The following is a 26,554-nucleotide window of genomic DNA, read 5'->3' as shown; positions in this document are numbered from 1 at the left end:
AAGGGGAGCTTTTGTCCGTGAGCTCCATGCTCTACACAGCCTATACAAGCCTCGTTTTTTTTTTGGAAAGGTTGGCTAACAAGACAAGCTGTATTAATCAATGCCGTGCCCATCTAAAATGCAAGCAAACCTGACTTCTCCATGTTGAACGTGGATGGCATATGCCTCCCGGGGTCGGAGTGCTGCCGTAAGAACACGCCACCTCTTGGCGCACTAGCATTAAAAAGAGCGGGAGACATACGCGCCATCACCCAATTAGCCTACTCCTTTGCTGAAGTCTACATTTGTTACAGCGGTAGAGACAGCAATTCTTGAACATGTAATCGTGAAGTTCGTCAACGCCGTAGGAGCCCGGTCTCTTCCTACGTGTTGTAGTTGTTTACAATACAAAAGGACTGGCGTGGAATGTGGTGCAACGAGCAATATCGAGTGAGCGCCGCGCTGGTGTTCCTTGAGTAGAGGCTGCTGCGGGGAGAGGGGAGCTTGTAATGAGCTTTTTACCCGGGTGTACACCTCGCTCTCATTGACTAGCAAAATAATACACGGATGATGTGTTTTTACTCTCTACCGTTCTCCATTCTCTCTCGGTTAAAAACAAAGGATTCAATAGAAAGGGCGTTGAAAGATTTCACATAAAGACAAGTTTTTTTTTTTGTTTCCAGTCAATTGTTTTCGCCAAGGGTTCGGTCCATTGTGGCAAACCGAAAATCAAGATGAAATTTCCCACAGAGAACCCAAGAAAACCAGGGCACCCCAACCCTTCGCCAGGTTTGTATTGGAACGTTTGTTGGTAATCAATAAAACATTAAAAACAGATCGATTGAGTTTAAAGCTTCCAAGATTACCTTACGTGTACTATAGGCTTTTTTGTTTAATTAAACATACTTGAAATAGCCTAACCTTTATATAATTGGACTATAGGTGAAACTTTAACTGTATTGATAACCATAAAACTGATGTTATTGACATACGTCAATTTATGACAGCAGTGAATGTGTACACCACGTACAGGAGCATGTGTTGCATGACCACTATCCAACGAGGAATGGCGCATAGCCTACCACAACTGTTACTTATTATGGATCCATTTCATCTAGGCCTGGTACCAGGATGACATGCCTGAGGGGGCATTTTAAATCAGCTAGTATTGCTTTAGTCCTAATAAAACAAGGCAGTGTTCCTACTGCTGTTCGAATGTACAAAAATGGATTTGAAATGTAGCCATACACATCAACAACCGTTGTTTTATATAAAAACGCACGAAATATATGTCCCATTAAGACACACACGTTTATCTGAAATGCAGCCTTAGCTGCCATAGGCCAACACACAATTTGCGCCTACCAACAAGCACAGAACAGCTCGACACGATGAGCACCACTAGCTTATGAAAGATTCTTACAGGCTTCATAGCTTAAACTTCAATCATTAGAGCTACAGGCTACATTTCTGTCGAATTTGTTTCACTACGCAATGAACGTAACCTATAGTAAGCCAAGCCGCCACTTCTCCAGGTGCGCATTATTTTCCGTGGGAGAGTTTCAGATAAACTAACTAATTCAAACCAAGTCATTATTCTATATTCATATTTGATGTTAAATGCCCAACATGACAGTAGCCACTTTCAATCTGCAGCAAATTAAAGTAAATTCCCATTCAGAGAGCAACACACACGTTTGTTTTACTATCCTTGTGGGGACCACTAAATGTATTACCGTTCAAAATCCTCACCCTTAAATTCTGACCCTCAACCTAACCTAACCTAAACCAAACCCTAAAACTAATCCTAACCCCTAATTGTAACCCTAAACCTAACCCCCAAAATGTCCCCACTTGTCCAAATCGTCCTTGTCTGACTTCTGGTACCCACAAGGATAGTAAAACCAAACCGCACACACGCTATAGCAAGAGAGCAGGGAGGGGGGCAAAAAAATAGTCTGTGTCATTTTCATGGTATGGACATCAGTTTTACAGTAGCCTATCACACAACGACTGTAATGCAAATTAATGATAACCGATTGAACATTTGATTACTTATTTTAGTAGGCTACACAAATTATATTGGTCCTATAGTACTGCGACATAAAAATGTAGGCCTATCTGAAATGCTGCCACATACACAACTGTAATTTTGTACATAAGAAAGCATGCCATTTTGAAGAGAAGCCCCATGAAGACTGGTAGCCCAAGATGTGCTCATTTAAAACAGCACCATCGATTGGACATGAAGAATCACAGATAAATCTAGTATGCATTGAAGTAAAAAGCATAGGACTAATGTAATTAAACATTACATAAAAAAATCGGAATGAATAATTCTTGCATGGTGGCCAGGGCCATAAATGTTGTAACTTACCATTTAGAAGAGTTGCAGCCTACTCGATAAGGTTTTGAAGTTTCTGATTCCATTCTCCTTCCTGGTGAAATGTACTTGTCAGATTACTCTCAAATGCCAGCTGGACAAGCTGATCTTTTCATTGATGTAACATGCTGTGTCTGTGTTCACTGAATACGTTCTTCATAGTGGAGAATAGGGCCGGGCGATATGGCCCAAATATTATATCATGGTATTTAAAAAAAAAATGACGATTTGACGGTATTTTATGTTTTTTTAATAATTTAAGTTCTTTGAGTAGTGCGTGACCTTGGGGTGGCAACACATATATTCTAAGTGATATCAATGGGTCGTTCTACATTCTGATTGTTTTACACTGTTTAATTGCACTTCAACCCCAAAACAGTCCTAATTTTCATCAATTTCTGCATTTGAGATCATTTCCACACTGCCACGTAGTGCTGCACAATATGGGAAAGCAATCTGGGCTTTATTTTTAACCAAATGTTGCAATTTGACTTGCGATTTAGAGCAAAACACTAGGGCTAACTGTTGGAATCATGGAAATAGAATGTCTATTCTAATTATATAATATTGGGCACTTTTAATACAGTGTTTGACATGACAACGAATGAAAATGCCAGGGAGGAGATATTTTGACAGGTTAGGAACTAAAGTGTTGATAGGTGTTTCCTATGGGACCCTATAATCTTTGGCTACATTGAATGTTTTCTCTTAGTTACTTCATGTAGCTAACATATTCTTGCTTTGCGTTTACCTCTAATTTAGAAGATACTGTTGCACAAACATGCTGATTTAGGTCTACACCATCACTGGTATTTTCAGGCTGTATAGCTATTTACGTTTGCTCTTACGCAGTACATTTATTAGCTAGCTAGCGATTAGCGGCTAACAAGATTTAGGAACGTCTTGCTAAGAAAAGACACACTAGCGGTTTGCAGATGTAAGAAACACAAGCTAATAGTGTAATTATAGAATGCTAGTAGATTTATATTAAGAAGCAAAGTGTCAACTGCCTCGTTGTCATCAACATTGTTGAGAGAGAGAGAGAGAGAGAGAGAGAGAGAGAGAGAGAGAGAGAGAGAGAGAGAGAGAGAGAACTAACCAGACCAGTCCATGCATCAATACCGGTATACCTCCCAGCCCTAGTGGAGAAGGAATTTTCACACATTATTGTAGATGCCCAAAATGTTAATCCATGTTTCAGTGATAACAGCACAGTCGACATTGCTGACAAAGGCCCACTGTATCTTTGGAAAAACACTGAGTGGGGTCCATTGGTTTTTGCTGGCTGTGGTTGCGATTTCACTTTGCAAGAATGTACCAGCCACAATAAACTCTGCTTCCACTGGTTCAGTTTTGGTTAGATCCAACAGTGGCTTAACCTTGTTCACATCCAAAAAGTTTGGGTTCTCGGGATCCATGGTACAGAGCTTCCACCAGTTGACTATTTCCTTTGCTAAATCGTGATGACATTTCCCCCAGCACAGCACATTTACACTTCCTCTCGCTTCCATCATCATGCTTACCCACTTTGCTTTCAACTCCATATTCCTGCAGAGTTTTACTCATGAGTCTCAGTTGTTTGCTTGGATCTGGTGTGCTCGTGCCCTACTGGCATGCCTCGCTAAGCTTTTCGAATCCAGCACCACATTGCAGTTTTTCAACACACCCATACGCACTGCGGAAAAGTTTGACACCGGTGTGCAGATCCGTAGCTTCTGACTGCAGTAACTTGTTAGAAGGGTCGAGGAGATATGTTAGCAATAAACTTAAAGCTTGGCTTACATCTGTGCCATATGCGTGAGTAGATTTGATTTCACTGAGCATCTCTGTGATGTTCACTTGATTTCAGAATGACTGATACCGTGGCAAGGTGGCCAGTCCATCTCTGATCAATAATTATTTTAAGTTTTTTCCCCAGTATGTTCTAGGTTTCTCCACCTCTGCTAGCAGGTTGCTCAGTGAGCTCAGCATTGATCTCGACACGATGGTCCTCAGTTCTTTTCTAATTCTATGCCTGGCCCCTCTACCCCATAGAGTAGGCCCTGTTTTCATCCCACCCGGAGCCACATGTTGGCTATGGCTCTGATCCCAACTCAAAAATGATGAGGTTGTCTGTTCTTTTTTAAGGACCTTACTACTGAATAGTGTCTGTTCCAGGTGCGTAGGAGTCAGAATAACAATACTGGAAGAGATGGAGACCTGCATACTGTCAAAAAAATATATAAATCCAAAACTGAGTCTTGAGTGCAAAAGAAATATCTTTATTAAAACATCAGGGTGCCCAAAAAATCATAGTGCGTAAGTTGAAAACAAAACAAACATTTCGGCCTCAGGCCATCATCAGTGTAAATCTTGGCACCACAAGGGGCTACTGAGGGGAGGACGGCTCATAATAATGGCCGTAATGAAGGCGAATGGAATGGCATCAAACACATGGAAACCATCTGTTTGATGTATTTGATACCATTCCACTTATTTCCGCTCCAGCCATTACCACGAGCCCATCCTCCCCAATTAAGGTGCCACCAACCTCCTGTGGTCGGCACACATACCTGGCTTCTATTTCAAGGATTATTGCACGTCACATGATCAAGCAAGAAAACACATCAGAAAATTGATGAATCAGTACCTAGTACAGTAGAATGCAAGATCTAGATTATATACAAAAGCGGACAGAGATATATCATCAATTATTGCTTTTAAACATACCATGTGAACATTTCCTCAGAATGATCCCAACCCTAAATAACCTCTACGGGATCGGTTTCCCACCCGCGGGAAGGTTGAGCTAACATGTGCTAATGTGATTAGCATGACGTTGTAAGTAACAAGAACATTTCCCAGGACATAGACATGTCTTATATGGGCAGAAAGCTTAAATTCTTGTTACTCTAACTACACAGATACGACTCCTTGCAGTTATTAGCCTACCTCATGCTGGTAGCATTTCCCCATCCCATCCTCACAAACACCCCATTGGGCACACCACGGCATTTCAACGTGGAAATGTGGGTAATTTTAGTTTGAGACATTGATCAATGAGATTTCAACCTTTATTCACACACTCAAAAAGACAGCCTGAAGTTTGTTGAATTCCCAATGTGTTATCACTATGCTTCCAATTGTCTAAAAGCACAACCAAATTCCAATGGAAAAACCATGTCTGATTTTTGGTATAGTTGTCATCTAAATGTGTTATCACTGCACTTCAAACAACAATGTTCAAATGGGAATACAATGTCATATGTTTTATTCATACAACTTAATGTTTTATCACTGTGCTTCATCTAATAGCAGAACCAAATGACCTGGATTGTAGTTGAGATTACATTAAAAGTACGTAGTGCAAGTGATCAATGATGTTCGAGATTCTGCACAGATATTTATTGTGTAGATCTCCACAGACCTGCAACCTTTACTTGCTATCTTGAACATGCACACTTTCTATGATAACATAATACTTTTATAGTTACTCATCCATGGCCACATTGAGGTTACTGTTACTCATTTTAAGGTTGAATAAAAATGGTTACATTAGTTTGTAAGAGCCTTCAGGCTATTTACTGTATTACAAAAGTCATATAGAATTGTGTTAGGTTGACAATGCAACCAAATATTAACATTTAAAAGAGATGTAACTAATGCTTAGATAGTTTCATCTGAGCCACTGGCTTAATCTTATTCTTTAACTTACATTTTTGTTTAGTTGGAGATGTGAATCCAACATGATTTGTTAACTTGTCCACAAGTTAATAGACTATTTACTTTATTTCAAAAGTGTTATTGAATTGTGTTTGGTTGTCAACGCAACCAAATATCAACATTTTGAAGGAGATGTATATTTTGTACCACTGACATTAAACCCAGACATTAAATCCAGTCTCCAAATTAAGAATTGATATGTCTCCATCTCACCCAAAAATCTAAGTTAAAAAATAGGATCAAATCAAACTAAATGCACTTTAAGTAAAGTTAGATTTAAGGTGGTCATGGTCTTTAACTTGGAGACGTGAATCCAACATGTCCATTATTAACTTGAACCAAAGTTTGAAACCCTAGGCCTATATGTGTTGTCTATTGAAACAATAGCTGTTGATAACTATGCAATTTCTATATAGGTCTAAATAGCCTCATTGATGATGTATGGTTGCATTTCGTTTGCCCTGTTAAACATGCCCTTTCGAAGGACTTCCATAGCACCAGAGAGTCTAGTTAGTGATTAAGAGACCTCTCAATCATCATTATCATGATAGCACATTGGTAATTGTCAGTGACAAATATCAAAGCCAAGGATGGCTGGGCTTGGTTAAAATCCTGGATGGGAGACCAGATGGATAGTTGTAGGTAAATCAACTCTCCAGTAGGATGTGCTGTCCAGTTCTTTTTTTTCTGATAGTGGATATAACGTTGCAGATCTGACATTGTTTCAAAGGTACAAATTCAACATAGCCAAACCTTGTGTGAAATATGTTGAAAATTTGTTACCATGATGACATAATTCTATGTTGAAATTTCACCCTTAAACAACAGTTTACGTTGATGACTTTTTACAAATCCAATGTATTTTCCACATAGATTCCACGCCACAATATGTTGACAAATTACATTGAAACAACGTTGATTCAACCAGTTTGCGCCCAGTCCGAAGAGGGAACCATGTTTCCTATTGGCCTTTTATGTATAAATATATGTGAACATAATTTAGTCACTCACCAAGGTCTATGCCCTTGTTTATGTTCTATTTGAGGGGAACTGACAATGGCCACACTCTAGTCAGTTGAGGTGAAGGATAAATGGCTAATATAATGCCATTAAAGATACCTTGGTGTGTTACAGCTGCTGCAGTATAGGGCTCCATTGAGAGATGGGGTAAAAACACATGACCTCATCGGACGTAGAGCTCGAGCTCTGCATGGGTAGTTCCCGCCAATCCTGCATGTATGGCACGTCCATGCGGCTGCCCTCTTCTCGTGCACAGTCACATGTTTACCCAGCCGCCTCTCCAACCACCAGTGTAGCAAGTGATTTACCTGTCTTGCTGCTATCATCAGTGTGACCTTCTGGGAGAAATGTCAGCCGTGTTTTATGGGCTACATGCAGCCAAGTGTTGCACATACAATTATTCTCCTTTTTGTGGCAGGCAGTGTTACTCATCAAAATTCATTGAACCTGCAAGACCACTGTAGTGAATGTTTTTCCTTACAGTGACATTATTAAATGGTTACATAAATCACCAGCACTAATTCCATTGGTTTTCATCATCAAAACCAAGGCTTCTTTGTATAGTGTGTACACATGAGATGTGCCAGAACGGTGACGACTTTCAAATCAAAATCAAATCAAATGTATTTGTCACATACACATGGTTAGCAGGTGTTAATGCAAGTGTAGCGAAATGCTTGTGCTTCTAGTTCCGACCATGCAGTAATATCTAACAAGTAATCTACCAATTCCACAACAACTACCTAGTACACACAAGTGTAAAGGAATGAATACGAGCATATGCATAATCTTACATAATGTGATGGTGAAAACGAGCATCTTGAAGGTATGACTATGAGGTTCATGAAAAAGAAGCAATGCAGCTGGAAAAAATATTTCAATGCTTTGGCTATGAATTGTGAATGTTTATAACTACAAATCCATATCAAAAGGGGACAAACAGAAAATCAACTCCCGGTGTTCTTTTCAAATATTATTCAGACAGTACAGCATTAGGACATCATCTACCAACCCATCATTTTTTCATAAAGATGGCTCACTTTTTAATCCATAATAACATAGCATTCTCAGCCTGCTTGAGGCTACGAGCCATAGCAGTCCAGATCCTGTGAATCCACTGGCTGAAATAGCGCTCTGAGATGCCTGCTTTTAACCGTAATGGGTTTTCTGAAAGCCCATAGAACACTTTGAGATTCGCTCTCTATCTCTCTCGCTCTCTCTACCATCTCAAAACCTCAAGCATCAAGACACACTCCACTACTGTTTCATTGTCATACTCCTGGGACTGATAGACTGAAGCCCAAACTGCCCAGGAAATCAAGCCCAGTTCAATATGGTATTCTTACAAGGTTATTCACCTATTCCTAACGTGCATACGGTAGTGTATTCCACCCCTTCCTTTCATAGATTTTTGGATTGTCCAGTGTGTGATTACAAATTGAACTTTACCCATAGTGCAGCTCCTATCAATAATGTTTCATCATTTTATTCTCTGCAGTGGCAGCCCAGACCAATCTGTTCCCCCAAAAGAAGGTCCAGCCAGGCATGATGAGTTCCAGCCTGGTGCAGGCCAGTGTGGCCACCATGCAGAACCCCATGGGCTGCACCGTTCCCCGACTCTCTCCGTCAAGGCCCGCCAGCATGGTGGCCAGCATGGAGGCGTTGGGCAAGGACGGCTCGCCCCTGTTTACCGTCATGAAATGGAAGACGGTGGTGGCGGTGTTCGTGGTTGTGGTGGCCTATCTGGTCGGGGGAGGTCTGGTATTCCGGGCCCTGGAGCAGCCCTTCGAGAGCAACCAGAAGGTGACCATCACAGCGGAGAAGGCAGCGTTCCTGCAGAAACACCCCTGTGTCTCACCGACGGAGCTGGAGGCGCTCATCAAGGTAAGGAAAGACCGCAGCAGCCACTAGGCCAGTCTGCAGTCGATACTGGAGCTCTCCTGTCTCCAGTTGTCTGGGGTCCCTAGTGGGGACTCAGGTCTCCTGAAACCTGAACTCTGTATTGATCCAATGCTAGCCAAGCCCCACACAAACACTATACACTAAACACCGCCAGCCATCCTGGACTAAGATAGGAACCACACTAAACAGGCTAGTTTAATAACATGACTATAGAGTCTAGCTGTGTGTCACACTGAATTCAAAGCGACCACTGACCACCATACTGTGGGCGTGACTCTGCATTATGATTGGTAAATGCCCTATGTGTGTGCTACTTTGGCCATTATGCCCAGATGCCTGCGTGCCAGCATGTGGAGTAATTCAGACCTTGGCTATCACTGCCAGACTCTCCTAACTGTGATGCCTAATGACACTCGTTATTGCTAGTGCCTCACGGGGAACGTGGTTGGCATAATAACTGCTCAGAGACACGACTGAGGAGAAGTGGTAGAATAGTGATCAGAATGACAAACTGACAATAACTACATCTAGGTGGATGTGTAACGGCGGTGGTTCGCTGAAGCACGCATGATTGATAAGAATTGTAAGTCTGAATCCTGAAGATTTGTGTTAGCTCCCCAAGCTAATGCCTAAGCTTTCGTTTAGCAGGCTAACACAGTCTTGTGGCGCACGGGAGAATCAGGTTCGAATCCCGGTCCGTCACAGATGTATGGCATTATTTAATCTGTATCATAGGATAGCTATGATGATGTCCATACAACCAGGAATACATTATGTAGCTGTCAGCAGCAATACTGACTTCTCTTTCTTTCATCAGGTCTATCTATAGCTAATAAGAAAGTTGGCAGATACCCCTATCATGCAACTGTATGCTTTTTACATTAAGTCATTCTATAGATTTCCTCTTTTAGATTCATCTTGATCCATTTGACTTGAAAGGGTATACCTGCCTGTTCTTAGAGTCCTACTCCCTTTTAGTTGATAGAATCATATAAGCCATTTAGCAGACACGTTTATCCAAAGCAACTTACTGTCACACGTGCATACGTATGGGTGGTCCCGGGAATCAAACCCGCTATTCTGGCATTACAAGCACCATGCCCTACCAACTGAGCTACAAAGGTCCACAGGTCATTGAGACGAACCTCTCGCACCCAGCTCACAACAGCTTCCAGAAAACAATAGCTTCTTCAAACTAACGTTTCACTTCCTGGAAAATGAAAACCGTGAAGTAGTGAATCTGGTGAGGAGAAGCCTAATAAACAGAGCTTTATTTGACTTATCCTGCAGCGCTCTCACTTCTGCAAGCGCCAGCAGAGTTTTCAGGGCTGAACGCTCCCAGCTCCTCGTAAAACAGTGTTTGGATCAGCCAGATATTGACCCCTCAGCTGTGAAACACTGGATAATACAGGACAGGATAATGCAGGACAATGCAGGCCATAGTCCCACTGGTGTAGGGAAACAAATTGCCAGGTAGGGAGTCAAGCGGAGTTTATGCTGGCCGGTTCACTAATACACAGTGAAACACAAAGATGCCAGTGTGAACTGTAATCATTAATGACTTGGATACTCTTCGCTCGCTATTACTCAAGGATCTCGGGTTTGGGCAATGATTGGAAGTGAGAGCGTTTGTAATTGTTTTTGTTTGAACTTTTTAACTGTGAAACGAGGTGGTCGTTTATCTTAGTTACAGTAGAACTCAGACGCAGTAGGGAAACGGGCTAAAGCAGAGGGCTGTCCCATTTCGGATTAATTCCTCTCTGGAAAATGGTGCTAGGGGATGGAGGGATGCCAATGCAGTTGCCATGCCTCACTGCATGCTCTGGCCCTGTAATGCTTAGAATGCAGAATGGATATTTTACTGCAGAGTTTAAATAGGCAACTCGGCATTAATTGACATGTTTCAGTGTATATAGAGTATCTGCAACCCAAAATACGTTGTCCCCTAAAAATATACACTACTGGTCAAAATAGTTTTTCTTTATTTTTACTATTTTCTACATTGTAGAATTATAGTGAAGACATCAAAACTATAACATAACACATGAATCATGTAGTAAGTGTTAAATCAAATTAGATTTTAGATTCTTCAAATAGCCACCCTTTGCCTTGATGACAGCTTTGCACACTCTTGGCATTCTCTCAACCAGCTTCATGAGGTAGTCACCTGGAATGCATTTCAATTAACAGGTGTGCGGCCTTAAAAGTTAATCTGTGGAATGTCTTTCCCCCTTAATTCGTTTGAGCCAATCAGTTGTGTTGTGTCAAAGTAGGGGTGGTATACAGGAGATAGCCCTATTTGGTAAAAGAGTCCATATTATGGCTAGAACAGCTCAAATAATCAAAGAGAAATGACAGTCCATCATTACTTTAAGACATGAAGGTCAGTCAATACGGAACATTTCAAGAACTTTAAAAGATTCTTCAAGTGCAGTCTCAAAAACCATCAAGCGCTATGATGAAACTGGCTCTCATGAGTTCGCCACAGGAATGGAAGACCCATATTTACCTCTGCTGTAGAGGATACGTTCATTAGAGTTACCAGCCTCAGAAATTGCAACCCAAATAAATGCTTCACAGAGTTCAAGTAACAGACACATCTCAACATCAACTGTTCAGAGGAGACTGTGTGAATCATGCCTTCATGATTAAATTACTGCAAAGAAACCACTACTAAAGGACACCAATAAGAAGATGACACTTGCTTGGACCAAGAAACACGAGCAATGGACATTAGACCGGTAGAAATTTTTCCTTTTGGTCTGGAGTTCAAATTGGAGATTTTTGGTTCCAACCGCCATGTCTTTGTGAGATGCGGTGTGGGTTAACAGATTATCTCCTCATGTGCATTTCCCACCAAAAAGCATGACGGAGGAGGTGTGGGTGTGCTTTACTGGTGACATTCAAGGCACACTTATCCAGCATGGCTACCACAGCATTCTGCAGCGATACGTCATCCCATCTGGTTTTGGCTTAGTGGGACTATCATTTGTTTTTCAACAGGACAATGACCCAACACACCTCCAGGCTTTGTATTGGCTATTTATCCAAGAAGGAGAATGATGGCATGCTGCATCAGATGACCTGGTCTCCACAATCCCCCGACCTTAACAAAATTGAGATGGTTTGGGATGAGCAGCCAACAAAACTGTTGGAAAAGCATTTCAGGTGAAGCTGGTTGAGAGAATGCCAAGAGTGTGCAAAGGGATGGCTATTTAAAGAATCTCAAATATAAAATATATTTTGATTTGTTTAACACTTTTTTGGTTACTACATGATTCCATGTGTTATTTCATAGTTTTGTTGATTTCACTATTATTCTACAATGTAGAAAATAGTCAAAAATAATGAAAAACCCTTGAATGAGTAGGTGTTCTAAAACTTTTGACCGGTAGTATACATTTTTACATTTCTACACTGACATTAGCTGACATAGGAGTGTTAGACATAGATGTACTTTGTTTCCTGAGTGGATTTTTGTGACTCGTATGCGGCAGCATGCAAGGTATTTTGTAATCTAAAAGCTAAAATGGGATTTAAAATTGAACCATCATCTTTGGAGTGCTTAACATTTAAAAAGTGGCTTCAGGCATGTTCTTCATTGGTAAAGCAGAGATAATTGCCTACATGTTCAGCCCAGGGAGGTTAAATTATGCCGCAAGTCTTAAAAGCATCTGCTGTGGAATGAATTATTCATTAGGGGCTATTGTCCTGGAGGACCCAGGATGTATGTAAGTGGGCTGGGAGAATGTCAACTGTTTCTCAGGGTCTCTGCTCTGGTGTGATTACTGCCGCTTGGGATTGAACAGGTTACTCATTACAGTATCTTGTCCCTCAAAGTCCAGTAATGTGCCACATCATGTTATAAGTGTAGCTTGATTTACTACAGTACCCACAATACTCTGGTGACTAGGTCTTTCCATCACACTGAATCTAGAGGATCATTAGACCATTTTCATCTTTTCTGAAGCCATTGGGTTACTTTGCCTTTTATTCTGACTAATTGTTTGAGTACTGTATTTTGCCAGATCATATTGTTGTCAACAACTGAGCCAGCATTGTCAAACATGAGGCAGGGTGCAGGCTGGTGTGTATGGTGTGTCATTCGATCCCTTCCATCCCACGGAGGTCCTACCCTGGCGTGTCACTCCATCCCACGGAGGTCCTACCCTGGCGTGTCACTCCATCCCACGGAGGTACTACCCTGGCGTGTCACTCCATCCCACGGAGGTCCTACCCTGGCTTGTCACTCCATCCCACGGAGGTCCTACCCTGGCGTGTCACTCCATCCCACGGAGGTCCTACCCTGGCGTGTCACTCCATCCCACGGAGGTCCTACCCTGGCGTGTCACTCCATCCCACGGAGGTCCTACACTGGCGTGTCACTCCATCCCACGGAGGTCCTACCCTGGCGTGTCACTCCATCCCACGGAGGTCCTACCCTGGCGTGTCACTCCATCCCACGGAGGTTCTACCCTGGCATGTCACTCCATCCCATTGAGGTTCTACCCTGGCGCCTTTATTAATTACCCAACACTATGGCTATGATTGTATCACCCCACCGCTCTTCGTCTATGCACACAGCATCGTAAACATCCTCCTCCAATCCAACGTGAAAGGTGATTTCTCTGGCAGAGAAAAGGGCAGATGATAAGCAGTGCTGGGACGTGTGCCAGGCTGCTTCTCTAGTTTCTTAGCCCTGAGGTATAGCCTACAGGACAGGCAGCGCATGGCAGGGCCGGGAAGAGCAGGGTTTGGGCCAGAGTACTGGGGGAGATGTATATCTCCCCCCTGTACTCTGTGTCAGTTCTGTGGTGAACACAGTGACAACCTTCTCCTGTGGAATCTCTACAGCACTTTTTCTCTCACTGTTTATGGGGGTGGGGAGTGACTTTGAGCTTACATCCACTACAGAATCTAGTCCCCCTATATCAACTCATGACTAGTACTAGTCTCTTGCTGCAATGCACAAGTGGCAATAACAAAATGTAACAATATAACCAAGATATCTTGGCAAGTTTCACACAATACTGCATGTGTTGTCTGTGCATCCTGACAAAAAGATAAATGTATGTGGCATGTATTGGTTAACTGAGAAGGCCCTCAATAAACAGACAAGGTTCAGCAGAAGAATGTCTACGCAAGCACATTAGGAGAAAATAAGTGTTATTTGCCCTAATTAAAAATGTTTAAACCCCTACCAAAAATGTTCATTAATTATAATCCACATACTAATTCACATTTCCTGTTGCTGCATGATTATATTGCTGCTATAGCAAACTGGCTCAAATTAAGATCCTACATCTGTATAAATAGGATGTTATAGAAGCAATACAGACCATGTGGTTTAACAGAGGCTAAAGAAGGACCTCACAACCCACTCTGCCTTAACACAGGAGTAAAACATGTGTGAAAGATCTATCAGATCCTACATATGTTATGTTTTAAATGCAAACAGATATAGGATCTTAATTCGACCAGTTTCTCACTGCAGGAAAATAACGTAACAGGAAATGTGAATTATTGTGTGGATTATAATTAATGGAGATTTTTGTCGAGGTTGATACATTTTTACTTAGGGCAAATCAAGTCTGACATTTTTAAAGTGGAAATTACAAACTTTAGAAGCCTTTTCAAACCTTGAATACACTAAGTTTGCATTTCCTGGTGTGCAGGATTAAGATCCTATACCTGTATCTGCATTTCAGGGTGCAGAACCCTGATGGTGTTGGCTGCTTCTAAAGGAGATGACATTGATCTCTTTGGAACTTATTCAAGGTGTCCTGAAGCAAAACCCATTCTGATAGAAACGCTGAGTCACCTTTCATTATCCAGGCATGCTGCTGCTCTGCCCAGTGCCAGGTCTTCACCAGTCCTCTGATACAGGCAGGGGTTTCATTTAGATGTCATTAATAATCTGTGGAAAGGATGGGGCTCAGGGAAAGGATCACAGCTGCTATCCTTGCTTTCCAACCAAGGTGCATGAATTGAGGAGCAAACTGAAGTGAACAGGAAATTCAGCAACTCTTGGAGGACACTGGAAGTTGATAAAAAAAAAATGCTTATTTATTGTTAAAAGCAACCCGAAATGCTTTAACAATGAATAATCATTTTTATCCTCCAAGACTTGCTGAATTTCCTCCTCACTTCAAATAGGATGGGGCTTTTTTGTATACATTATTTTACTAGATAAGTTGATTGAGAAACCATTCTCATGCATTGCAACAACCTGTTACATGGGAGAGGAGAGGCATCGAATGACTAGTAGATTCTTACCACAGGAAATTAGAAGGTATTTTGTGCTTCAAAATTTAGCGTGTCCAAAGATCTTAGTCAGATTTCTTTCATTATATAGTGATGATACAAACAAAGCCTGGGGCAGATGTACAGTAACTGCTCATCAAACATAAGCTATGATTAGACTGTCAGTTTGGAAAGAGGAGCTGATTGCATGTGTAACCAACCAGAGTTCAAAACCAGGTCTCCTGCGCATCACGATACTGTGTTAGCCCGCTGTAGCTACAGTAACAAAATTCTTCAGGTCTCAGGCAAGGTTAGTCAACACTCAAGCATGGTTTGAAAATCCACCTCCATTACACAAGCAGCTATCAGCATGGTCAGTGATGATCAGATACAATCAGGTCCCTCTGTCCTCTGTCTTCTCCCGTTGTCCTCTTTCTGTCCCCTACCCCTTTCCCCTACCTATGTCCCCCTACCTCTGGACTGTCATGGTGGTTCCTGCTCTGCTCTTGTTTACTTGGCCTTCAGCCATTTCCACCTATCCCACCATCCCTCACACCCTGAGCTACTTCCTGTGGCGCGACACGCCGATGTTCCATCTGGCATGCCGGCTTCCTGACGAGTAGACTGGAAGACTGGCACAGAGTGTGAGGGTTGCTCAGGACATCGTGGGCATCATGTGCCCCGCCCGCCCCACGTGCCCTCTCTCTCTCTCTCTGTGTGTGTGGCACTGTCCTGATGATTCACCGTGCAGAGGCGTCGTCAGCGCTAAGCTACACAGCAGTCATATGTTACGCAACTGGCTCCTTTAGGAAATCACATGGGAAGGTTTGACAGATCCTTATGCCAAAGCCCCCCTGAGAATTCAGCTATTCAACAAGCAAATTATGTTACGGTTTAGCAATCAACACATGCTTTTATAGCTGTAGGATAACTGAAAGAGAAACTCTCAAGAGACTCTGTACCACCAAACAATGCTGCCATTTTGAACATAATACCATCATCTTTATCCACATGAAGTTGTCTAATTCCTTTTAAACTGGTGAATGTCTTTTGTGTTTGTGTGTCCAGCACTCTGTAGATGCTGTGAATGCTGGGGTCAGCCCAATAGGAGACACATCCTATAACTCCAGTCACTGGGACCTGGGCAGTGCCTTCTTCTTCGCCGGAACAGTCATCACAACCATAGGTAATAGCATCAAATCAAATGTTATTGGTTGCATACACATATTTAGCGAAATGCTCATCTTGTTGCACACACACCTGCATTGGTCACCGCTATCTGTTTATTTCCATTGAGGCCTATGTGATCATTCACATCTGTAGTTACATTACCTGTTATTCTTGACCATTCAATCTGTTTAATAATGGCCCTCTCAGGAAAAGGCAATAGATTGCTCTGTATCAAACAGTGGTTATAGTGGTGGCCTATAGTATCCCCTTATTCACACTGAGGCCGTTGTTCATTGACCAATGTTCCTTTTTTTAACGTTCAAGTTTTCTTGTGAGGTAGGAGGTGAAGTGCTCTGTTGAAAACAATGCAGAAAACCTCCTAAAGTATAATCTGTAGATTAAAGCCTCCGTAACACTTTATTTGGATAGTTCATCTCAAATCAAATCAAAGTTTATTTGTCACGTGCGCCGAATACAACAGGTCTCTAATCAATAGCGCAAAAAAGGTATTAGGTGAACAATAGGTAAGTAACAAAATAAAAACAACAGTAAAAAGACAATAAAAAACAGTAGCGAGGCTATAAAAGTAGCGAGGCTACATACAGACAGGTTAAAGTGACTATGCATATATGATGAACAGAGAGTAGCAGTAGCATAAAGAGGGGTTGGTGGGTGGCGGGACACAATGCAAATAGCCCGGTTAGCCAATGTGCGGGAGCACTGGTTGTTCGGGCCAATTGAGGTAGTTTGTACATGAATGTATAGTTAAAGGGACTGTGCATATATGATAAATAGAGAGTAGCAGCAGCGTAAAATAGGGGTTGGGGGGCGGGGGGCACACAGTGCAAATAGTCCGGGTAGCCATTTGATTACCTGTTCAGGAGTCTTATGGCTTGGGGGTAAAAACTGTTTACAAGCCTTTTTGTCCTAGACTTGGCACTCTGGTGGCTGGGGTCTTTGACAATTTTTAGGGCCTTCCTCTGACACCGCCTGGTGTAGAGGTCCTGGATGGTAGGCAGCTTAGCCCCCGTGATGTACTGGGCCGTACGCACTACCCTCTGTAGTGCCTTGCTGTCGGAGGCCGAGCAATTGCCGTACCATGCAATAATGCAACCAGTCAGGATGCTCTCGATGTTGCAGCTGTAGAACCTTTTGAGGATCTCAGGACCCATGCCAAATCTTTTTAGTTTCCTGAGGGGGAAAGGCTTTATCGTGCCCTCTTCACGACTGTCTTAGTGTGTTTGGACCATTCTAGTTTGTAGGTGATGTGGACGCCAAAGAACTTGAAGCTCTCAACCTGCTCTACTACAGCCCCGTCGATGAGAATGGGGGCGTGCTCGGTCCTCCTTTTCCTGTAGTCCACAATCATCTCCTTAGTCTTGGTTACGTTGAGGGATAGGTTGTTATTCTGGCACCACTTGGCCAGGTCTCTGACCTCCTCCCTATAGGCTGTCTCGTTGTTGTGGGTGATCAGGCCTACCACTGTTGTGTCGTCTGCAAACTTAATGATGGTGTTGGAGTCGTGTCTGCCCATGCAGTCGTGGGTGAACAGGGAGTACAGGAGGGGACTGAGCACGCACCCCTGGGGGGCTCCAGTGTTGAGGATCAGCATGGCAGATCTGTTGCTACCTACCCTCACCACCTGGGGGCGGCCCGTCAGGAAGTCCAGGATCTAGTTGCAGAGGGAGGTGTTTAGTCCCAGGATCCTTAGCTTAGTGATGAGCTTTGAGGGTACTATGGTCTTGAACGCTGAGCTGTAGTCAATGAATGGCATTCTCACATAAGTGTTCCTTTTGCTTGAAGCACAGCGAAGAGATGCTGGCAAATGCAGGAAAGTGCTGTTTGAATGAATGCCTACCATCGCTCAGTCAGACTGCTCTAATCATAGACTTAATTGTAATATAATAACACAGAGAAATACGAGCCTTAAGTAATTAATGTGGTCAAATCCGGAAACTATCATTTCGAAAACGAAACGTTTATTCTTTCAGTGAAATACGGAACCGTTCCGTATTTTATCTAACTGGTTGCATCCATAAGTCTAAATATTGCTGTTACATTGCACAACCTTCAATGTTATGTCATAATTATGTAAAATTCTGGCAAATTAATTACAGTCTTTGTTAGGAAGAAATGGTCTTCACACAGTTCGCAATGAGCCAGGCGGCCCAAACTGCTGCACAGAATGCAAGAAAAGTTAAGTTAGTTAAAATAAATTCATGTTAGCAGGCAATATTAACTAAATATGCAGGTTTAAAAATATATACTTGTGTATTGATTTTAAGAAAGGCATTGATGTTTATGGTTAGGTACACATTGGTGCAACGACAGTGCTTTTTTTGCGAATGCGCTGGTTAAATCACCCATTTGGCAAAGTAGGCTGTGATTCAATGACAAATTAACAGGCACCGCAACGATTATATGCAACGCAGGACAAGCTAGATAAACTAGTAATATCATCAACCATGTGTAGTTAACTAGTGATTATGTTAAGATTGATTGTTTTTTATAAGATAACTTTAATGCTAGCTAGCACCTTACCTTGGCTCCTTGCTGCACTCACATAACAGGTAGTCAGCCTGCCACGCAGTCTCCTCGTGGACTGCAATGTAATCGGCCATAATCGGTGTCCAAAAATGCCGATTACCGATTGTTACGAAATCTTGAAATCGTCCCTAATTAATCGGCCATTCCGATTAATCAGTCGACCTCTAGTATGTACGTACAGTCACTGTGGGGACGACGTCCTCGATGCACTTATTGATAAAGCCAGTGACTGATGTGGTGTACTCCTCAATGCCATCGGAAGAATCCCGGAACATGTTCCAGTCTGTGATAGCAAAACAGTCCTGTATTTTAGCATCTGCTTCATCTGACCATTTTTTTATAGACAGAGTCACTGGTGCTTCCTGCTTTAATTTTTGCTTGTAAGCAGGAATCAGGAGGATAGAGTTGTGGTCAGATTTACCAAAATGGAGGGCGAGGGAGAGCTTTGTACGCATCTCTGTGTGTGGAGCACAGGTGATCTAGAATTTTTTTCCCTCTGGTTGCACATTTAACATGTTGATAGAAATTTGGTAGAACTGATTTGTTTCCCTGCATTAAAGTCACCGGCCACTAGGAGCGCCGCCTCTGGGTGAGTGGTTTCCTGTTTGCTTATTTTCTTATACAGCTGACAGAGTGCTGTCTTGGTGCCAGCATCTGTCTGTGGTGGTAAATAAACAGCCATGAAAGGTATAGCTGAAAACTCTCTAGGCAAGTAGTGTGGCCTGCAATTTATCACAATATACTCTACTTCAGGCGAGCAAAATCTAGAGACTTCCTCAGATTTCGTGCACCAGCTGTTGTTTACAAATATGCACCACCCCCCCTCGTCTTACCGGAGTGTGCTGTTCTATCTTGCTGGGGCATTGTATATCCCACTAGCTGAATATCCATGTCGTCATCCAGCCACGATTCTGTGAAACATAGAGTATCAGTAACATTTAAACTAACTACTAACCCTATATCTAACCTTAACCGTTTCCCTAACCCTTATTCTAAACCTAACCCTAGGTCTAACCTTAACCCTAACCCTTATTCTAAACCTAACCCTAGGTCTAACATAACCTTAACCCTTATTCTAAACCTAACCCTAGGTCTAACATAACCTTAACCCTTATTCTAAACCTAACCCTAGGTCTAACATAACCTTAACCCTAACCCTTATTCTAAACCTAACCCCTAGGTCTACCCATAACCTTAACCCTTATTCTAAACCTAACCCTAGGTCTAACATAACCTTAACCCTAACCCTTATTCTAAACCTAACCCTAGGTCTAACCATAACCTTAACCCTTATTCTAAACCTAACCCTAGGTCTAACATAACCTTAACCCTAACCCTTATTCTAAACCTAACCCTAACCTCAGCAAGCAGTTTCCTATCAACAGATGGTCATACTATCTGTAGAACATCTACAGATGGACTATCCAGACTATCCAAGTAAAGTGTGACTAAAACCTCTGCTCACCTAAAACAATAGTATTACATTTGGGATACTCACAAGAATGGTATTGTCAACTTCACTGATTTGAAAAGACAGGATCGTTTATTAGCTACCCGCGTAGCTGGGAGAACGTTCAGTTGTGAATAAGGTCCATACCAGCAAACTGCCTCTCAGGGGTTTTAATATGAGATCAATGTGTGAGTATGAGGCTCCTGTCAGATGAAATAAAGTGAGCTGCTCTGCTCCTGGGAGTCATGCTACTGTCAGAGTGAGGAATGGTCTCCATTATCTCCTTGACGACGGTGGAAAGCTGACGTAGCTAAACCATATGTTTCACCTTCGTGGTTCGCTACTTCTTTGTTTGTGTTTGTTATTAATTTTCAACAGGATTAGGAATGATTTGGAGGATGTTTGGAGTAGTTATCAGGCAGTGTTGGTGTAGTAAAGTCAAGTGCATTGGTTGATGAAACATTCTAACATTTTGCCTGAGGTAGTGCCATTTACATTAGACCGTATGGGCCAGTTTCCTGGAACCAGATTGAGTCTACTTCTGGAATAAAAAACTACACTCAATGGAGAATATGCATTGAAAGTTAATTTCTGTCCAGGAAATGGAATGGGCATAGTCAGGGTCCAGGAAACTGTCTCTGTGTTGCTCTGCCGTTGTGTTATAGGTGTGGAATCAGATCATCAATCATAGCATTGTCTTCAACAGAACCTTCCAAACCACTGAAGGCCTTTAGTTTGATGGAGGGGCGGAAGGAGTCCTTTCACTTTCAATTCAGTGGCATGGCTCTAATTAAATCAGAAGAGTTGGACTGGCCTATACCCACTTCTGTGATTCCAAATGGAAACGGACACTCTGCAAGCGGTGGGCAAAGGGACAGAAGCTTAGCTAGCAGACAGCCCATGTTAGCCTTTTGTAGATAGCAGTGTGTGTATAAGTCTATGGGGAAGAGGAGATGGATTTGTGTTGCACAAACCCACTGTGGTTGTCTGTCGTTGATAGGATATAGAGGTTTAAGGCTTTTCACATCTGAAAAGCATACTCTTCTCCTTCTTTGTTCCTTCCACAGGGTACGGTAACATTGCCCCCAGCACGGAGGGCGGGAAGATTTTCTGTATCCTGTATGCAATATTCGGCATCCCTCTGTTTGGGTTTCTGCTAGCTGGTGTGGGGGACCAGCTAGGGACCATTTTTGTGAAAAGCATCGCGAAGGTGGAGAAAATGTTCAGAGTAAGTTCACAGCATACAGTAATCCACAGCATGAACAATATGAATAATAATGATGCTATTTTGATGTACTATAAGAATAATTATTGATTATCATCAAAATAACTTTTAAATGTGAGATAGTGATAGCCTAGAGACCTGAAACTCAACTCTGGACCTCCAAGCCATTTCCACTGCATTTTCTAATTGCTCCGCTGGGATACCAGATAGGTGCAATTCATGATCCGGTAGAACAGAACAAGCAGGCTCCGGAACTCGTAGGGTAAAGGTTGAATACCCCTGGACTAGAGATTAGAGAGATCTGGGGGGGTTTCCAAATTGAAAGTGAAAGTTTGCCCATACTGAGTGAGGTATTATCCTCTGTTAATGATGTATGGGGTCTACATTATGGGATGTTAATGAGCAGGCGGCGATGGCTGTCATGCTTTACTCTGATTCGCCCAACAGCTCCAATCTGCCCTGTGGGGTTTTATAGTGTTGCAGTCAAACAGGAATACCTGGGGGGTATTCATTACGCCTCGCAACGGAAACCATTTACTGTTTAAGAACCAAACGGAAAGAAATGGGTAGGGACCTACCTGAATTTGTGCAATAGAAACTCTCGTATTCATTGCAAAACATTTTCCATTTTGAGTAAACGGTTTCTGTTGCAAAACATTTTGAACAGACTAAACGTTTTGCAACAATCTGCATAATGAATATACCCCTGGGGTGAAAGCTGTACTGAGTGAGCTATGCCTCTGTGACAGCCCACAGCCACAACCACCGTTACGTCTCATTTGATCTAATCAGGCATCTTATGCATCTTTAGCTCATCACCAGGCGGTGTCAGAGTGGATAAATAGATGCCACCTTGTCAGAGTCACAAATGTCATTACTAGAACTTAGTAGGGATGCCACCACAGAACGACAACACACTGTGTGCCTTCTGTTAAAATGACCTCCATCGCCTCCACTGTGTGTGTGTGCGCCTGTTCGTGTGTGTGTCCTCTTCTCCTCCCCCAGCGCAAACAGAACCAGATCAGCCAGACAAAGATCCGAGTGGCCTCCACGTTACTCTTCATCCTGGCGGGCTGCATCCTCTTCGTCACCATCCCTGCAGTCATCTTCAAACACATAGAAGGCTGGACAGGACTGGAGGCCATTTACTTTGTTGTCATCACTCTGACAACTATTGGAATAGGAGACTATGTGGCAGGTGAGAGCTAGCATATTTCTGTACTGTAAGGTTTAGGCATTGACGGTTTAGGCAGTGAAGGTGCCATAACCAGATGTTTATCTGATAAGGATCTCTAAATTGCTGCCATTTTGAGTCAGACTTCACGTTAAAAGCTTTATACTAAGACATCGTAAAGGCTCATACAGTACATGCTTAAAACAACTAATAAAGCATTTAAATTAAAGTGTTACCCGCACACTGCTCTTGCTCTGACGAAGGCCTTGAGGTCGATATGTAAAGATTATTAAAGAGCAGTGTGCGGGTTTCTTTTCTCATCTTATTCAACTATTACCATGCACCTGCCAAAAAGATAGCTCAGATGTGCTTGTGCCTTTTTTGAAATATTACCACATTTATCATTCTAACAACTGTTTGTACCCATTCATTTAGCTTTAAACTCTATTATGGTGGGAGGAGGTGTCTGTCATTTCTTCCTGCTGTGCCATTTCTACTGTGGCTATATATTTATCATTCATGGAGGGGTCTTAGTGAACGTGGAGAGGGCTCATAATGTGAAAATCAATTGTCTATTGCCTTAGTGAAATTGATGTCAATTACCAGGCTGTCATAGCTCGATCTCTCTGACAGAGCTGCTGCCGCACCACACTTATCATTTATTTTCCAATCGCTCTTTGACACACAAACGCTTATCTTCAGAAAATTAGCTTTGGTCGTTTCTGTTCTCTGGATTGTTGACTGGAACTACCAATTGGATACCACTAAATTGGGGAGAAAAGGGGTAAAAAATAAATAATAATAAAATAAATATGTGCCAAAATAATCTGTGACTCAGGGTTGTGTTCATTAGGCACCAAACAGAAGAAAATGAACTGAAACAGGGAGGGACTGCTGCATGCACTTATCCAATAAGAAACACACATTTTTGGTTTCAGTTTAAAAACATTTTGATATGGTTAGCACTCCTGAACATGACCCAGGTCTCTCATCATGCTGAATATTTCATTGTTGGTTTACATCCTACAGGAGGGGACCGGAGGGTGGAGTATCGTAATTGGTATAGACCACTGGTGTGGTTCTGGATCCTGGTGGGTTTGGCCTATTTCGCTGCAGTGCTGAGTATGATCGGTGACTGGCTGAGGGTTCTGTCCAAGAAGACAAAAGAGGAGGTAAGATTATATGACTACGGTATACTACTATGGTATAGAACTGGAATGTTGTAGTTGAATACTACATGGGCTTACGTATTTCATTTTTTTCATCCAACTTTTAACCTAAATCCAATGAAAATGTGAAATGTTTTGTGGATTTCACGTTGAATTCACATTAGTTGAACTGACGTATATGCCCAGTGGGTAGTTACTTCCACCAATTCTGTAAACTATTCCTTTAAGGTAAAAGTCGGTTAATTTGGATTGTCATGCGTTATAGTATTTCATGGTGTGAAATGACCTTGGTTTTATCTTGACATGCACAAGGTCGGTGAGATCAAGGCCCACGCGGCTGAGTGGAAGGCCAACGTGCGCGCCGAGTTCCGGGAGACGCGGCGGCGTCTGAGCGTGGAGGTCAGCGACAAGCTCCAGCGGGCCGCCACCATCCGTAGCATGGAGCGCCGTCAGCTGGGCCTGGACCAGCGGGCCGTCTCCATGGACATGCTCTCCCCGGAACGCCGTGCCGTCTTCAACAGCCTGGACACCAACCCCTACAAGACCTCGTCCCAGGAGAGCATTGATACCAAGCTCAACAACCTGCGTCTGAGAGGGGCCGAGTGTGATCCACACCGGTCCGACAATGTGGCGGCCTCGGAGGACAACATCTTTAATCGCCTGGGCTCTGTCACCAAGCTGGCCAAGAGGAACAAGAACCGCGAGCTGAAGAAAAACATCCCAGATGAACTACGATGCAGGCCCTATAGTACTCCGCCCATGGAGATGGGGGAGAGTAAGGAGGAAGAGGAGGAGGAAGATGAGGGGTTAGACAAAGAGTTCAATACCAGCCTGTCCGATCTGCCGCTGTTCGTGGAAGTGTGCAAGCCCCAGAACGGTTTTACAGTACCATTCATACCACTACAGACCAAAGATAAAGAAACTGAGGAGGAGACATTTGAACTTGAAGAAAAGGAGCTGCATATCCAGATGGATCCTTAAGACTGTTGGCTGTTCCTCCTGACAAAAATACGTTTTAAACATCACTACCGTATGTGCCTTACATCTCTCTCACTCCTTTGTGTGCTTGATATTGGGGGAACAGTTGTGTCCCTGTGTGCTATGTAATGTTATTCAATATTCACTGTGCCGTAATAACCTGAAGTTAAGACATGGGCATCATCAGTTTCTACAATCACGTGGTAAAATATTGAGATTCCGGGTTCTTGTGGTACAGAACAACCAAAATGATGGTCATGTTTATTTTGAGGGAAGAGAAGATGGCTGCTAATCAGAAGAGTCAATGATAAAGCAAATAAGATGCAGTAGCAGACTGCTATGATGTCTCTTTGGGGAGTCTGGGACCTATATGCACATAGTCCTAAATACTATCAAAGTCCACTATCTGAGGTCATTTTAGGACCAGAGAACTGAGCTGCTGAGAGAAGAACAAACATTGTGAAAGACTGGAGAGTAACTCGGATTTGGTCATTTGTTCTCATTCCATCACAATACATAAACTCTATGAAAAATGGATAAAAAAGGAATAAACACAGCCACATTGTGTGTGCATGTTACATGAGCTAAGCTGTTTAATGTCTAAGTGTATGACTACGCTACCAACTTCATGAACTTTCTTTAAAACTTGAATCTCAGGGCTTGTGGTCCTAATGTTGTCGTTGAAATGTGACTAAAGGATGCTGCATTCACACTTTGTAAAAGAGGAGCTTTGGCTGCACCTAGAATGGCTTTCTGAAGATGACAGTTTATGACAATGGAACGGAAGATTAGCCACAATGCAAGGAAGGAGGAAATGCCCCTAATTGCTTAGACAGGATACTGTCAAATTTGAGAATTTGGGACAGAGGTTTTTTGGCGATAACTTGTATGATACAAAAAATCCAAGAATTTGCTTGAACACAGTGTGTTACTCTGAGACGACATCTTTGTTATACATAGTGTACCATGTTGCATTGATGTGTTCTATAAAGAACATTGATGTGTTCTATAAAGAACATTGATGTGTTCTATAAAGAACATTGATGTGTTCTGACAGAGGAGGGATAATGACACTGACAACATGCACGAATCAACTTTGCATTTCAATTGTGGTTTACTAATAGTATTATAATAATCTAATTACAAACCCTTTAAGATGCATGGGTTAAATAACATTACCTCTTTGTATATCTCCCTCAATTTCTCACCCACTCGCAAGCGCACACTTCACACAGGCATATACACACCGAAATTTGTACGTATGTACACAGTCTTTTCATTCCTTGTGTTTGCATTGATATGGGTGCAGAATTAGCATGGTGTGAATGCAGCAAAGGACTCTCAATGTTATAACGCAACAAAGAAATGCGTATTAAAAAAGACATGGAACACAAAAGCATGCTATTTTGCAAAAATATGAATGCTATATGGTATTGATTGTATACCACCACTTGCTTCAGAAGAGGATGGTTAGAATAGCATTTTTAACTGCCCATGTTGATCTAGCATGGGCAACACCTGCTCAGTATTTGGACGTTGTTCACAGTATTACTTGTGCCACCATTACATTAAATGTAGTGAGTGCCTTTTGGAAATAAATATCACTGAATTA

General features: G+C 42.4%; 1 protein-coding gene across 1 annotated transcript; it reads left to right on the top strand.

The window, feature by feature from the left end:
• On the top strand, positions 1 to 26,554 carry LOC106608174 (potassium channel subfamily K member 10). The gene is made up of 7 exons (XM_014205959.3): positions 1 to 768; positions 8,583 to 8,968; positions 16,298 to 16,415; positions 21,464 to 21,624; positions 22,627 to 22,819; positions 23,825 to 23,967; positions 24,277 to 26,554. Exons 1-7 carry the CDS (start codon positions 714 to 716, stop codon positions 24,943 to 24,945), a joined length of 1,725 nt encoding a protein of 574 aa, XP_014061434.1. The 5' UTR covers positions 1 to 713; the 3' UTR covers positions 24,946 to 26,554.

The sequence above is a fragment of the Salmo salar genome, chromosome 06 (assembly GCF_965601325.2).
Source record: "Salmo salar chromosome 06, fSalSal1, whole genome shotgun sequence".
Classification (NCBI taxonomy): domain Eukaryota; kingdom Metazoa; phylum Chordata; class Actinopteri; order Salmoniformes; family Salmonidae; genus Salmo; species Salmo salar.
This window is presented reverse-complemented; position numbering and strand designations above follow the sequence as displayed.